Source organism: Halyomorpha halys, unplaced genomic scaffold (assembly GCF_000696795.3).
Source record: "Halyomorpha halys isolate HHAL.00 unplaced genomic scaffold, Hhal_1.1 Scaffold1127.1, whole genome shotgun sequence".
Lineage (NCBI taxonomy): Eukaryota > Metazoa > Arthropoda > Insecta > Hemiptera > Pentatomidae > Halyomorpha > Halyomorpha halys.
This window is the reverse complement of record NW_027110032.1, coordinates 205375-221455: the sequence shown is the minus strand read 5'-3', so window position 1 is coordinate 221455 and position 16081 is coordinate 205375. Positions and strand designations below refer to the sequence as shown.

The 16081-nt window shown below is 33.5% G+C and overlaps 1 protein-coding gene across 4 annotated transcripts in view; it reads right to left on the bottom strand.

The window, feature by feature from the left end:
- The window catches only part of LOC106688424 (uncharacterized), a 124742-nt gene that overhangs the window by 20465 nt on the left and 88196 nt on the right, over positions 1–16081 (bottom strand). For all 4 annotated transcript variants that reach the window (XM_067048138.1, XM_067048139.1, XM_067048137.1 and 1 more), the window contains exons 12-13: positions 9314–9468; positions 729–884 (exon numbers count right to left, since the gene is read on the bottom strand). In XM_067048138.1, coding sequence (XP_066904239.1) covers positions 729–884; positions 9314–9468 — 311 coding nt within the window. The remainder of the gene's footprint in view (positions 1–728; positions 885–9313; positions 9469–16081) is intronic.

Below are 16081 nucleotides of genomic sequence, written 5' to 3'. Positions count from 1 at the left end.
GGTCTTGTCTTGACCCATCAGTGGTCTTGTCTTGACCCTTCAGTGGTCTTGTCTTGAGCCATCAGTGGTCTTGTCTTGAGCCATCAGTGGTCTTGTCTTGACCCATCAGAGGTCTTGTCTTGACCCATCAGAGGTCTTGTCTTGACCCATCAACGGTCTTGTCTTGACCCATCAGCGGTCTTGTCTTGACCCATCAGTGGTCTTGTCCAATTTTTAAAAGTATTTAATACTTAAGTATATATTTTTTCTGTTGACTTTGTAGTTCCTTAGCCGCCTCCACCTCTGTCTATCTTGGGTGGTAATTTTCCAGTTTATTAAGCAGTATTCAGCTGTGCCCTTCTTGATCTTGTCCACCCATCTATGTTTCGGCCTCCCTCTCGGTCTGGTTCCTGTGACCGAGGCACTCGCACTCAGGTAGTTTAGTGGCTTGTCGCCATTGTTCTGCCCAATAAGACCTCTTTGCTTTCATATCAAGGGCGACTAATTGCTGCGCCTCTGGTATAAATTCCTCGTTCGTCTTCTTTCTTTAGATCCCTGATCCCGTGTCCTGCTTTGAGCCCACTACTCTGAGAACTTTGTATTCCAATTTTTCAATTTTTTTGTGAGTAAGAGTTCATATCATGATACCGTACACCACTACGGGTTTTATAATAGAGTTGCATATGTTAAATGTAGCATAGAGATATATTTACTATAATAAAATAAGTGAAGGCAGATGAAGCACTTACACTGGTCCTGCCAAAGAGCACCGCGACGTGGAGAGGTGTTGGCTTGAGGCTGGTGCTGTTGTCCTTGGCCACTGCGTACTTGCGGCGGTCCAAAGAGGTACGAACGCCGCGGAGATCTCCTTCCCTGGAGGACTTGTGCACTCGTTCGATCTTAGCCTGGCAACATAACAATAATCCTATCAACAAAATTGAAAAGTATGAGAAAAAATCTGTCGTCCGCTTTTTTTTTTTCAATTCCTCTAAAACAGAAAAGCATTAAATAAATAGATTGCATTACGTATTGAATATTACCTTTTTATACCAATGGTATTTGAAGGTATACGGTGAAACACTTATCTGATGTGTCCGTTCCATACGAATTCTACTAGAAAATATCTACAGGTGAGGGGCCTCCTTGTATTGATTAAACACAGAAGAGAAAATATAACAATTATTAGTTATAGACGAAAGATAATAGTAAATAATAAAAAAACGTTCAGAAATCGAAAAATAGTAAAATAGGAGGGGGAGGAGGTGCAAGAGAAAAAAGGAGTTAAAGGGTAATGTTAATATTATATTGGGTTTTTGGAGCCTTTCCTGTCCTGCCACCTCACAGGAAGGATGTGTAGGGTGACTGATTGGAAGTTGTCCGGTGAAGTTATAGTTTAGCTACCTGCCTTTGCCTGAATCAAACCTGCGTTTCGGTACAGAGAAAATAGTGAAATCGTTAAGAATTTTCAATCAGTTTTAACAGCTTTAATCTTTATTGATTGTTAAATATTTTTAATTGTCCAGAAATAAAAACATTCCGAGGCCTTAGCTCTTCAAGAGTTATATAGCCAAGTTAGGTTAAGGTGGTCCCAGACAACAATAGTGTGTAGCGGCGCTATCTATTAGGGACAGCGAGTACGAACACCGCCATCTCTTTCCACCAAGACGTTGGATGAACTGAAGAACTTCAGTTAGTTCAACTTTTTTTTTTTTTTTTTTTTCTTACCTCCTAATTTTATTTATTTAAACATATACAATTATATACAACTTACATCTAAGGAATATATACACTAATTACATACAAATTCCATCTTTGTTTGCCTTACGGCATTATAAGATTAATAGTCTTGGTCCGCTGAAGGCGGTTATACACTAGCGGCTGTATTGCCAGGGGCTAACAAGGAATGGGGAGGGGCCATTCCGGCTGGATTAGTTAGTTCAACCTACGTTTTCTCTAGCTATTTATTCAGTAAAATGTAAATAATTTTATAATATTATATATAAACATATAATTAGTATTATAATTGTAAATTTGTAGATTTAATAAATAAAGTTTAAAAAAAAAGAATATACTGAATCACAAAAAAGTTCTTACAGGCAGTGCCTCTCACCGGCCTTTGTATCGTTAGTATAATTAATACCACACCGGTGGTACTGAATAAGTACCTTCTTAGGACAGTACTACAGCACTTCTTAGGACAGTACTTATCCTTTCGCAGGACTCGGCGGGTAGTTTAGTAACTTTCATATCTACAGGTCTAAAACTCGGGAGGACGAAGCTAACTTAATGCATTACCCGGCGGCTGGCAATCCTCCGGGCTTGCATTCCTACCTACAGGAATAGTACCCTGTAGGACGAGGTTGCCATCCTTTGGGAATTTACAGCTGGTGCATCCAGTCTAATCACCTCCCAATCAACTACTTTACCTGACCTGAACATTCATTGTCGATGCTTCCTGGACAAGGGTTCCTAACATTATCTATTAGGGTCACATCTAACATAACCTAACATTATCTATTAGGGTCACATTTAACATAACCTAACATTATCTATTAAGGTCACATTTAACATAACCTAACATTATCTATTAAGGTCACATTTAACATAACCTAACATTATCTATTAGGGTCACATTTAACATAACCTAACATTATCTATTAGGGTCACATCTAACATAACCTAACATTATCTATTAGGGTCACATTTAACATAACCTAACATTATCTATTAGGGTCACATTTAACATAACCTAACATTATCTATTAGGGTCACATCTAACATTATCTATTAGGGTCACATTTAACATAACCTAACATTATCTATTAAGGTCACATTTAACATAACCTAACATTATCTATTAAGGTCACATTTAACATAACCTAACATTATCTATTAGGGTCACATTTAACTTAACCTAACATTATCTATTAGGGTCAGATCTAACATAACCTAACATTATCTATTAGGGTCACATCTAACATAATCACCTCGACACATGGAACATTCCGACTTGGCAATTCAGCTCAAACGAGCAGGTGAAAAATGAGGTCCTTCCCTTACTCAAGAAACTGGTGTGACAAGAGCATATCAAACAAAAAAAAAATAGAACTTACTTTTTGGGTTGCATGGTATTAGGAATTATCATTGCAGTCAACAACTCATCACTTAGTTTTGATATTATAATTCGAATAAGAATTTAATGAAATAGATAACGATTTATAAATACATTGAATAATAAATAATGAAAACCAAATACTAATTTATTCATTGTTTAGTAACTTCACGCTATTCATTATGACATCTTTAGACAGGCGAGAAATCAAAAACTTTGAAAAAGACAACGCACAGCAGACAATATCAAAATCTTTGCAACTCTACTACCACCCTTAAAATATTCTACTTGTATAAAATCACATTGAGATTTGTAAACAGTAATTCATTTAGAAAAGAAAATAGTTCTTTTACAAAATGTTCGAAAAAAAATTGAATTTATTTTTAATAATTAATCTTTTTTTTTTCTTTACCACTATTTAGGAATCAATTTGGGAAAGGCACTTTAAACAATTTAAACCTTTTATTTGTTCTTTATTGTTATATTTTGTATTTATTATTTCTTGACGTTTATTTATTCTCATCTTATTTCCTCAATTTTCTGTCTCTCAGTGTTTACAAATTTTTGTTTTTTATTTCTTTCATATCTACTTTTATATTTTTACGAGTTATTACGCCTCCTGTTCATTTTAAATATAATTGTCTATGTTCTTTATATTTTATATATACTTATTATTGTACATCTTTTTGTTCATTTTTAATTAATGTTTCACTTATAATTTCGCATTTTTTAACCCCAGCCTAGTTTTCTTTATTGTATCTTATTACCTTATATTATCAACATATTTTTAGTTGTTTTGTATCTTTTTAACCCAGCCCTGCAAAGTGGGACTAAACGTCGATACATATATAGTTGCTAACTGTGTTCCTTTATGATCGTACCTCCGACCATCTCTTTAGAAATAGTTTGACTGAATACTCTATTGGTTAAATGATCCTTAATAACTCATTTTTATTTACTGAATAACAACCTGTATTTTTCTTTTCTTCACTTAGTGATTTCGATTCCATTAAATTCCAAATAGACCTCTAGCTACATATATATTACTTACAATTAGATTTATTGTATTAATTAGAGATATATCTTTAGTTATATTATATTATTATTTTTAGTCAAGTCCATTCCATACTTCTCACAATTTTTAGTAACTTCTTAGCTTGATTTTTTTATTAACTTGTTAGATGTAAATTAAGATCTTTATAAGTCGTATTTCTTTCATCCATTCGTTATATTTCATTACTATATTTTATAAAAGTTTATATATTATCATTATAAATTGTGTATTATGATTATATAATATTATATATAATTATTCTATCATTAGTTGTCTTTAGAAAATTATATATATTTCAATTTTTAATTTAGTTTTTGTTATTTATTTAGCTGCATTTTGTATTTTACGTGTATTAAATCATCTTTAAAAAAAAAATTAAAACATTGTATAGGTTTAGCTTATAAGTGGTTGCAGTCTCTTCAAAGAATAATTAAAAGAGTTACAAATAAACATTTTATTTTATTTTTATTCTGACTGTATATTATATGTTATTTTGTCATATTTATTAAACTGTGCTGAATTCGGAACCAAACTCGACGATGAAAAAAACATATTGGACTGATAGATTGATTCCATTCGATAGTATTGATCGATCCTCGGAGGTATTCATGACGTTTTCCATAATTCAAGCCACTTCGTTCTTCAAATGAGTCCATGTACAATTAATACAACACGGACGTTTTCCACTTTTGAATCACAACCAAATAAAGTTTTGCAAAGAATATTTCAACACTCAATACAGTTTCAAATTGAATAAATAATGGAATTGTATTCGATTCTCAATGTTGCTAACCTTCTGAGGGTCACATTTTGTTTATCTAACGCGATCAGAATAATTTGGAAATTAATAACGATTTTTTCTTATCTCACGCTATGATTGATGGTTTAATACTATTGTATAAAGCTGTATAGTTTGTTGGTTTTATATTTTGACAATTTCAATACAAATTCTTATAAACAAATTTAGACACTATGTTTTTTTCTTACGTGAACGTATGGAAGACTAAGCCTATGATTCAAAACTGCAATATTCCCCAAAAAATAAGAACTTTATACTCCAATAAAGCCATGTAGACAAGATAAAATATTGATTTTTAAAGTGCTGGATTCATTTAATGCTACCTAAGTAGTTTCTAGTTAAGCAGTAACTTAACTCTAGATTCTAGTTAAGTAAATAACTTAACTGGAATGTAGGTGACCCTATTTAATGCTACCTAAGTAGTAACTTAACTGGAATGTTGCCCTATTTAAGCATTCCTTCAAGATATAGACAATTTTATTCAACATCAATGTTTAAGTTTAACTAAAATATATTATGGTTAGTTACATGATGGGCCACTAGGTAGTCCCAAAAATTTGCTATAATTAAATACTTCATTATAATCCTATCTGGACTATGATAAAAAAAAATAACATTGGCTAATCTGTTTTATAAATTTCATCTTTATGCCTAGGCAGTGAACTATCGCACAGTTTTCAGCCATTGCAGTCAGTATCGCAGCTAATATATGAGCTCCACGATAAACGCAGTCATGGCAGTTTGTTAAGTGTCAGTTACACATTCAAAGTTTAAATTTGTACTACGATTTCATTAATCTTGAGTAAAATTAATAATTACACGTTGCACCAAAAAAGTTAACATTCAAATCTGGCGGTAAACTTTAGTGGCGAATGATAAACAGTTAAACTGAGATTTAGAGCAAATCTACGTTTAAGTAGGTAACCATATAAGGAACCTTCCATACTTCCAGCTGGATCTGTTATCTAGTGAAGGTGTTTATTGCGTTTCTATCCAAATTAAATTAAATGGATTTGATGGAGATAGACAATTCGATAGACTAAAGAATTAGTTAATTAGGCAATAATGTCAAAAGAAAGTATTTCGTCCTCGACCGAACAGTTTTTTACAGTGGCCGGATGAAGACTTTTTTCAAGCTATTTTTACTGTCTAAAGCTGCCGTTCAATCAATTTTAAATTTAATTGGACTCACAATTTCTAACATTAGCGATTGGGATTGTAGAGTTTAGCAGTTATCTCAATTTCAGGTAAACTTGGTAACCTGGTTAACAAAACTGTAGACCAGAAACAGGTCGCTAAGTTACCGAAGTTTTACTAAACTCTTTGAGAAATCTCAGTTGTACAAATCTTTATTTTGCCGCAGATTGCTACAACCGACCAACTTGAAAATGAAATTCCGAACTTGAAATTTATTTTATTAAAAGTTATTAACCCCATCATAAGTAATGGTGATTAGGAGAAAGCTATAAAGGACCACCTGTTTACAAGCAATGACAAGCGTTTTACTGTCAGCATGTGGTCAGGACACTATCCAATGTCTTATTTTCGTGACAGTACTACCACTGCAGAATACCGTCACTCAAACGGGCCATGAAGCAATATAAATTTGACTATAGTTGTAGGAAGATAGTCCCGGTGGCGATAAAGAAAGTTACAAATATAGCAGAAAAAACTATTTATTAGTTTACATGTATTAGTGGACTATTTATTTTTTCTGCTATTTTGGTATCTTCCTTGACCATTACTAAGACGACCTTTCAACAATCATCACATAAATAGCCATATAACACTTGTTATATATATATATATATATATGGAATATATAGTAAGGGAGTGTTCTGATCGTGCAACATTTCGAATTCGAGTTTTGAGGTCAGCTGAGTCCAGAAAACCTCGTCTCGCAAAATGGTCTGTTAACAACCTAGCTCAAAAACGAATAGTTGTACTATACTGAAATTACAAAATTAGGGCGGGTAAATGATCTGGGATGGGGCTGTAACATTTTCGATACAATCTATCGAACGGAAGTGCCACTTTATGGAATAAATTTTTAACATTTTATCGATTTTATCTAAAACGATTTTGATTAAACTGGCCATTCCATTGTAGAATCAAATATTCTGTAATAGCAGATAGGAATTATCCTCATTGAAATAATCTAACAGGACTTAAATGCCGAATTTCGCAAAAATGTTTGAAAAAAATGAACAGTTTTCTTTGTTAGCAATAATAAACAATAGATACAAAATATTAAATAATTGTTGAATAACTAAAGGAGAAAAAACGAAAAATCAGATTCGAACGAGAAAGGCCGAAACCGCCCGATCTTTCCCGATTGCATATCGGCTTCGTTATCTTTGGTTAAATCGTTGTTTTCTTGGCAGGAACAAAATTTAGATTCATCATTCCAACCTCCAAAAATCAAAAAATAAAATACGAATTATTATATATAAAAAAAATGTTTTGCTCATAATTTTTGTTTCCTTGGAATTTAATTACAAAAATATCGATAACATGAACACGAGTTTTTCAATAATAAGCAAAATTTGAGAACTTAAGTAGAGGGGAGGTGCTGGGTGAGAGCTGTGTGATGCGTGCACCGCAACATTTTTTCTTTTCCTTTCATCGCTTTTCAGAAGCAACATCTTTTTTGTTTTGATCCATTTTCATTGTATTTCCATTTTTGTTCACAGACCATTTTGCGAGACGAGGTTTTCTGGACTGAGCTGACCTCAAAACTCGAATTCGAAATATTGCACGATCGGAACACTCCCTTAGTATGTATATATATATGGGAAGTGAAAGTAATACAGAAGAAAATTATCAGGCGCAATAATTGATTTGTCGATATGATCCTCATCAAGATATGAACGAGGTCAATCATGGGATAATCTGAAATCCATTAATCCATTTCTGTTAACCTTACAATCAGAAAGTTCATTTTTGGTCTTACTGTCCTTGCTGGAGTCCCTTCAAAAGTTCCCAAGCCTGTTATCATCATATGATAGACCAATAACCATTTCCGCTATATTTTTGGGAACCGAAAAATGGCGTTATGGTATAACGCCATATAATAATAAAAATTAAAGGATAAAATATAACTCACTGGTGAAAGGTAGCCTATAAGCGTCACGAACGGCTGGAAAGGTTAAACTAAGCGGTATTGTCCTTGCCATATCGATCTGCCTCGACATAATATATTTATTAACCTCTTTGGGCAGCGGACCTCTTCACTCGGGAACGTCTTCTCCAGAGAGCCCTTCAACCGCAGTATCACTATCGATTCATTTCTACAACGACTGGCGCTCGAGGGCCACCTCAATAAAAGGGCTCATTACCTTAATTGAAGAAATTCGTATTATTTATTTAATGAGAGAAAAATAAAGAAAATACTGACACAAATTAATGTTTGCATATTATTAGGAGACTTCAAGACGATTGCGAGTGATGCCAGAAGGCGGTGATTCCTTTCGTACGTGGAATCCAGTACGCCATATTCGGTAGTAAAGAGTTACTGGAGACATTTTTAGCAGAGTGAGTTAAGCGGTTCGAAACCGGTCTGGGGGGTCGACTTTTATGCCTGTGGAGGTCCCACGACATAAAAACTTGACCTTCCATCTTGGATATAATAGGGAGGTTACCTGGTGGTACCCCAGATTACAGAATACCCAGATTACCCCCAGGTAACCTCCCTCCTCAGTATGTCAGAAATGATCAGGAAGGGGATTATAAAAATATAAGTTGAGAGTCGCTTTCATTTTGTTGTTGATATTAGTTTTTCGAATTACAAATAATTCTCAGTCAATTTTTTATTGTACGCATTAAATATTCTAAAAAAATAATGTTCACTGTTTTTACCTTTTTCGTACTAACAACTGTCTCCATTTTATCAAAGACAATTATTTAATTTTATAAAACTTTATATTCTAATGTTTTCCTTAAAAGAAATTAATGATTTATAAACTATTCCTAGAAAACATTAATTGAAAAATTGACCAAGTTGATTTTATTTCATATTTATTCCTTACTTTTTTACTTTAGCACAGTAAATATAATTTGGGATCCTTAATATTCACATTGAAGTGAGTCTGAATAGAACAGAGAAAGAACCCTATACATGTTAACTGTTCTCAGTTACTGGCCCATAATTAACACATTGGATAGTATAACGTTTTTGTAGCGTATTCTTCTTCTTTTTTTTCACTTCATAACTATCCAAACAATTATTGAGACTGAAGACTAGTTGTACTACCATTATATAGTATGTATAGTATACTACCATTATATACCACTTGTTGAACTACATTTATATAGTATATTAAATAGTATGTATAGAATACTACCATTACATACCACTAGTAGTACTTACCATGTACTGAGGAACGTTGTTGATGAACAGCTGCACGTCAGGGTTGTCACTCGTCAGGTCCAGAAGTGCTTCTCCCTCTCCAGCAAGTACCATCTCAGCCATGGCTTCCATGTCTCCAGCAGCTACCACTCGTTCGGCCTCTGTTCGTCTGGTACCTGAGGAATGTGGCACTTAGGAATAGAGTTAATATGAGAAATAATATTTACAATATCATTGTTCAGTTATAGTAGTTTGTAAAAATAATAATTGACAATTTTATTCAGCCCCCACTGGCTTCAATACCTGTGCCGCAGTTGATAGCTACGATTTCACTTAGGTCTTAACCACATTAGATGGCACTTCATGTTAATGAACATTGTTCTACGATTATCAGTCACTTGGACATCCTACAAGTAATCGTATATTTAAAAAATCTCATGTTTACAGTGCTTTGAATTTAAATGGAAAAATTAAAACCTATAGCACAACTTTATTTTTACCTCGGCTCGAAAATAAATTTAGTAATTGGCCAAGCGACAGAGGCAGACCAACATACAAGAACCTAAAGGAGGAAACTGAAATCCCAAAAAATATTTGAGATCAAGAGTGTTCAAAGTCGTAATGAAGCCACCAAAGAGACCAGTGCCCTGGCTGCCACCTTAGAAAGAAATAATCCAGAAATTCGATAAGCCATCACCGGAGAGGTATAAGATAGACTAACAGATGGAAGAGAAGGACCAATAGATAACTGCAAATTCTACAGCTCTTACAACACAATATCATGAGGTGAAGGCAGGCGTTAAGCTGCTCTTGGCATGTGGTACGGAGCAACATTTTAGGTAGCTGCTTCTCGGCAATGAATGGGACTGTACAAGGCAGACATGACGCGGTGGAGCTGCCAGCAGCAGACTGGTAAGACTTGTCCAAGTCCTAATTTTTTTTTTTTTTTTTTAACATGAATCTGAGGTCTGCTGATAAATATTTTTCAGAGGACCAAGCATTATTTAGGGACGTGACGGCCGTGCGGGTTGGGGCGCAGGTCCCAAAGCGCTCGGTTCGGAACGTTGTGGGTTCGATTCCCTCCTGGGGTAGTTAACATTCATTTTTCGGCGGTCCCAATGAATGAATCCTGACAGTCCCACCATGGTTAGTACGCGGCTGCAACTTAGGTAGCCGGTAGGGGTTGGCAAAAAGGACCATTAGACCCCACTTGCCGGACTTGTTTCCCCTACCAAATATCACTAACAGCACCAGTAGCCTTTATTTAAAAAGAAAACAAAATCTGGACACTTTTTCGGTTATTCACCCGTTTCGCAAAAAAATCTTTTTTAATTTTTAATGCAGAAAACCTTTCTTTAAAAATTTAAAGTAGACGATTCGTGTTCATTAAAAAATTGTACGTTTTAACACAATGATTTTGCATTTTTTTGGGAGGAGGGGGGGGGTTGAATCCGAATTTCAGATTTAGCATGTCATTGTTTGGCGGCTTCACAACGAAAATATAAAGTAAAAAACCGAAATGTTGTAAAATGTTTTCGCTCTCTAGCGGTATCACTAGTACGTGAATCAAATTACACTAAATGCATATTTTAAGTAATTTTGCCAGGTTGTTTATCTTCGAAAAATACTTGGTTTTCGAATTATGAGCAAAATACATAAAAACGCGTTTGTTTATGTCACTTTTAGGGGATTCGGTCTTAATAAGCTCTCTTGCGGTTTAGAGGTTGGTCGTAGTATAGTAACGGAAATAAATTGTAGAAAATTTTGTTTTCTAGTAATAAAGAAATATTTTCAGAAATTACCTTGATTGCTAAAGATTACAAACCCTTCCCCTACTTTTCCAATATCGCTTTGACTACTAGTGATGTTGAAAAAGGTTGATAGGACCTGCAAGTTCAGAATTCAAATAAAAAATGCACAACTAGAAAGAAAAACAATGACTATCGATCACAATGGCTTACAAATCGATAAGAAAATGAATAATCTAGGTGAGGTGTAGAGCGTTATTCCTAACCATTTATTTAACTAACGAATAACAAAAAACTTTATCCCTTATTTTTTATTCGAAGCGTCCTCAACAATTAATTTATTCATTATTTGAGAGATTATTCGTGATTTAAAATAATTATCTCATTCGACTGGAAAGAGTATATTAATCATGGAGAGCATCTTGAGACTCCATGTTTAGTTCCACCGTCCCAGGATGAAAAACTTTCCGAATTTTCATTTACCTTTCATCTTCTGCCTCCTGAACAGTTAACATAAATAAGCCTGTTTTTCTACATCAGGGGTATTCATGATGTGTTAAATATAAAAAAAAATTAACATGTCAAACTCTCCGACAGATTATTTCAAGTTAATCACAACAGAGCTTATTCATCCCTCTTTCCTCAGTCTGCTGGTGTACCTCAGGGTAGTATTCTTGATCCTATCCTTTATACAGTTTTTACAGCTGACATCCCAACCCATTCTAACAGTATTCTCACCACATATGCCGATGACACATGTCTATTGTCAGTGAATAATAATCCTTCCATTGTAACCCAAATCGTACAATCCCACATAACCACCCTTGAAGAATGGTGACAAAACTGGAGGATTAAAATAAATTCCTATAAATCCCACCAAATCACGTTTACCCTTCGTCATAAACCCATGACCTCATGCCCCACAGTATCCTTTAATAATAACCCACTTGTTCCTGTCGAACAGATCCGTTACTTAGGACTACATCTGGACAAACAACTGACATCGAATGCTCATACAATACTGAAAAGATAGGAAACTACTTTTCGAATTCGACTATTACAACATTTACTAGACAAACGGTTTACTTTACGTCTAACTTCCAATCCATTACAAAAGACTGATCTACATGACTATTATAAGGCCTAGCTGGGCATGCGGAGTAGAGCTTTGGGGCTCCACTAAACCATCGAATTCCTCCTGAATCCAATCCTTACAGTCTAAAATCCTTAATGCTCCTTACTTTGTCACAAATCAAGTCATCCATCAGGACCTCAATGTCCCAAACGTTGCCCATTTGGCCAGAACGAGATAACAATCCTTCCATGATAAACTTCTCAACCACCCAAACCCACTCGTTTCAAACCTGACTTTTCTTTCACTACCTAATAATCCTCCTTGGCGTCTGAAAAGAAGATCTTCTCCTCTAGAAATTTTATTGGAGTTCTATCAGTGGATAGATTCTCCACATGTTTGTATCAGGTCATTATATCACTTACAATAAATTATAGCATAGTGGTCGTGCAAAAGAAGTATTTCGAGTTTTCGAATGTAATACGCGTTTTACCAAAAAAAAAAAAATGAATAAATAAGAAAAACAAAAAATAAATAAATATAAAACTTTGAAATATAAAAAAAATGAGTCAATGAGACTGTTAGGTGAATAGTTTCTTTACTTTAAGGAGATTCAAAACAAATATGAACACAACATTAATTTTATTTTGATAATTGGGCTCCTAAAATATGAATAAATTTATGATTTGCTACCTCATATTTTCTAAGCAAGACTTATGTTTGTGTAAGTATTTTTCTCAGAAAAAAACAAAAAAAAATATATGGTTAGCAGTAGAAATAGGAATGCCTGGAATGTATTATAGAAATAGGAGGAAATAAATTTGAATAGCTTTAAGTATTTAAGTTCTGTGGTAACAAGAAAAAACGAAATTGATATGGAAATAAAAGCAAAGTTAAAGGCGGCAAATGCTTGTTATTACTGAAAGAGAAATAGAAACTTTAGATTATTGCGCAATGCACCAGTCTTTTCCTTAATAAAGTTATCGTTTGTAAAATAAAAATATGAGGTATGGCTAGGCATTGTTTCCTTAATAAAGTTATTGATTTTTGAAGGATTTGGGTGTTATATTCACAATTTTACATCTTACAGGTTTTTGCTGCACGATTTTCCAGATTTTGGGTTTTTTATTACATGTTTTCCGTTTTATTAACATAAAAACCTCTTCTCTAGCAATTAGCTATAACCTTGAAAAATAGTACTTTTATAACAAAGCTTAATCACAATGTATCTAATATTGAATAAAAAAAATAAATTACAAATTACCTTGGAACTTACAGAACCTGATGATAACCAGCTCAGCCTGAACAATGGGAATCTCAACTGTCATCTAAGAATGTCAGTTAGGTAAAAGAAATCAATGGATAAGTCATTTATATTTATGACCAAGATGACTTCCAAAATGAGAAATCATCCTTGACATTTTCTATAATTCAAAAGAATCAGAATCAGCTCAGGGTCATTTTCACTGTCATCATGGTGTCTTAAATTAATGAAAAGATTAATAACTAATAGGTCACAAATCCCAATACTGACCCTTTACTCGATTAATATTGTAAGTCATTCGCAATTATTCTATATCAGGAACTGCTTTATGCATCATCAAAATCATTAAATACAATTAGCTTCCTCATAGCTCTTCAATTATGGACAAAATTTTAGGTTTTTAATCAGAGTAGTTTTTTATGAATGTTTTTATAATCATTTACCATAAATAATATTGTCCAAACAGTAAAAAATAAAATAAAAAGGGAGTGAGAATTATTTCTCGGAATAATTAAGAGATTTGCAGGCAGGAGAATGTGTGCTTTAAAATGCACTTCGATTCATGAAATTTTGTAAGCGAGCAAATACTTTACTGAACACATTGGTGTTTTCTCGATCAGCACATAACACTGACATTACATTAATTCTATTTCTAATTTTTATCAGTAGAGAATTAATAATTAAAGCCTTAATGATTTTAATAATGACTTCAAAAATTTATAAATAATAAATTGGGGAGCTAATATAATGGCATGGCTCAGTGGCAAAGTGCTGTGTTACTAACTTCAAGGACCCGTTTTCTAATCTGGCTATGACAGACAAATTATTTACTCTGTTACTGTAGCCCTATGTCAACCCTGTGAGTTTGGGTCCACCCAGTCTAATTAAGTGGGTACCCTTAATTGAGGAAAAATCTGGCTGTCAGGTGTGATTCTGACCAAATCACCTCCTTGTACAACTGTTGGTCTTGTAACAGTACTTCCTTACAAAGTACTGCACCCCTGACCCTTCATAGGTTGTAGTAATACAGATTTATTTAAAATAATAAATTAAAGGTTAAATAAATAAATTTTAATAAATATGGAGAGACATAGTGAGGGAGAGAGGGCCATTAAAACCACCTTCAGAATGGGACCCTTCACCAGTTTAAGAATAATTTGTAAAATTATAAATGACTTTGGATGACCAACAGAATGCATGTGCTCAGTATGTAGCATATATATTCTACTTAGGTCAAGATTGGCCAATTGCAGATACCTCAATGACACTCAAAGTCTATCTTAATTTTTTGTATCTCATGGCTCCAACTTTAATATTTTTTGTTTCTTATACTTCTAATTGGATTCTTGGCTTGTATGTTTTATAGTTGTTCTCTTTTCAATTCGAATTGGACAATAATCCATCAATTTATTCATTTTATTTTTTATTTATTTATTTATCTCTGATATACTCCGAAGACTTACAGAAAAATATAACTCACTAGAAAAATAAATAAAAAAATACCTGATGTAAGTTTCAAATATACAAAAATAATAAAATAATACTATATAAAATATAACTAACTAAGAATGTAATCCATAAAAATTTCCTTAGGCAGAAATTAAAAAATGTAGAAAAAAAAAACTTTCAATAAATTACAATCAAAATATTGTTATTAAAAAAACAGAAAAAAAAATATAACAACTGAAAAATTTTTCATGAACCAAAATTAAAAATTAAAATATTAAACTAAAAGTTTATTACAAAGGGAATGAAAAAATAAATAAATAAAAACAAAAGTGAGTCTTATTGACTCACTTTGAAGGTGAATAGTTTCTTTACTTTAAGGAGATTCAGAAAAATGTGAAAAAATCATTCACTTTATTTTGATGGTCTGGTTTCTAAAAACTGAATAAATTTATGTAAATATAAGAAGATGGACAGGGTTGTGGTAAAAAAAAGAACAAATAGTTTATAACTATTTTAATCTCCGACGTTTCGCCCCACTTTGCAGGGCTTCATCAGGGCTGTTCAAAGCGAAAGGTCGAATAGTAATAATAATTGAATAAATTTATGACTTGCTGTAGTAGTATTTTTCTCCCATTACTTTACAATGGAAGGACACTGAGTCAGGCTTTCGAATGACTGGGATTTTTGCCCTCACCGGGTCGAACTTCCCTCATTTTAATTATCCCCTCTTCAGGTAGTTTGTTTATGGATGGAAGGAGGTGATGGACCCCACGCTTTTCAGCTGGGAAGGGCTTGACCACCCAACATTGATGCACCACAGGAAGAAGAGAAAGCTGACCCAGACTGAAACCAGGAGGGCTGAACCAGACTGGTGAGGACAAGATGCAGCTCCATCAATCAGTAAGGAGATCAACTGAGTGTTAGGCTAAACCACAGCCACAGTAAAATAAAAAAAAATTCCTCTTCTCCCCCTCCAAAAAATGGACCCCCCTCCCCAACATTACTATATCATTGTATAATAAGAATATAAAAATAAATTGTTGACTTTTAGAAGCAGTTGCATGCTCAATCGTACAATGATAAAGACATATTAAAATTACTTTAAGAACCATTAAATTGATTATCTTTTAGTTCCCAAACTAAAACAAAAACCTTATAATCAAAAATGCAATTTCATGATATAGGTCAGAAAGCAAACAGCAAATCTGTAAGGAGAGTGTTTACTCCGTAAAAGGGAATTAAGTCTACAAACATAG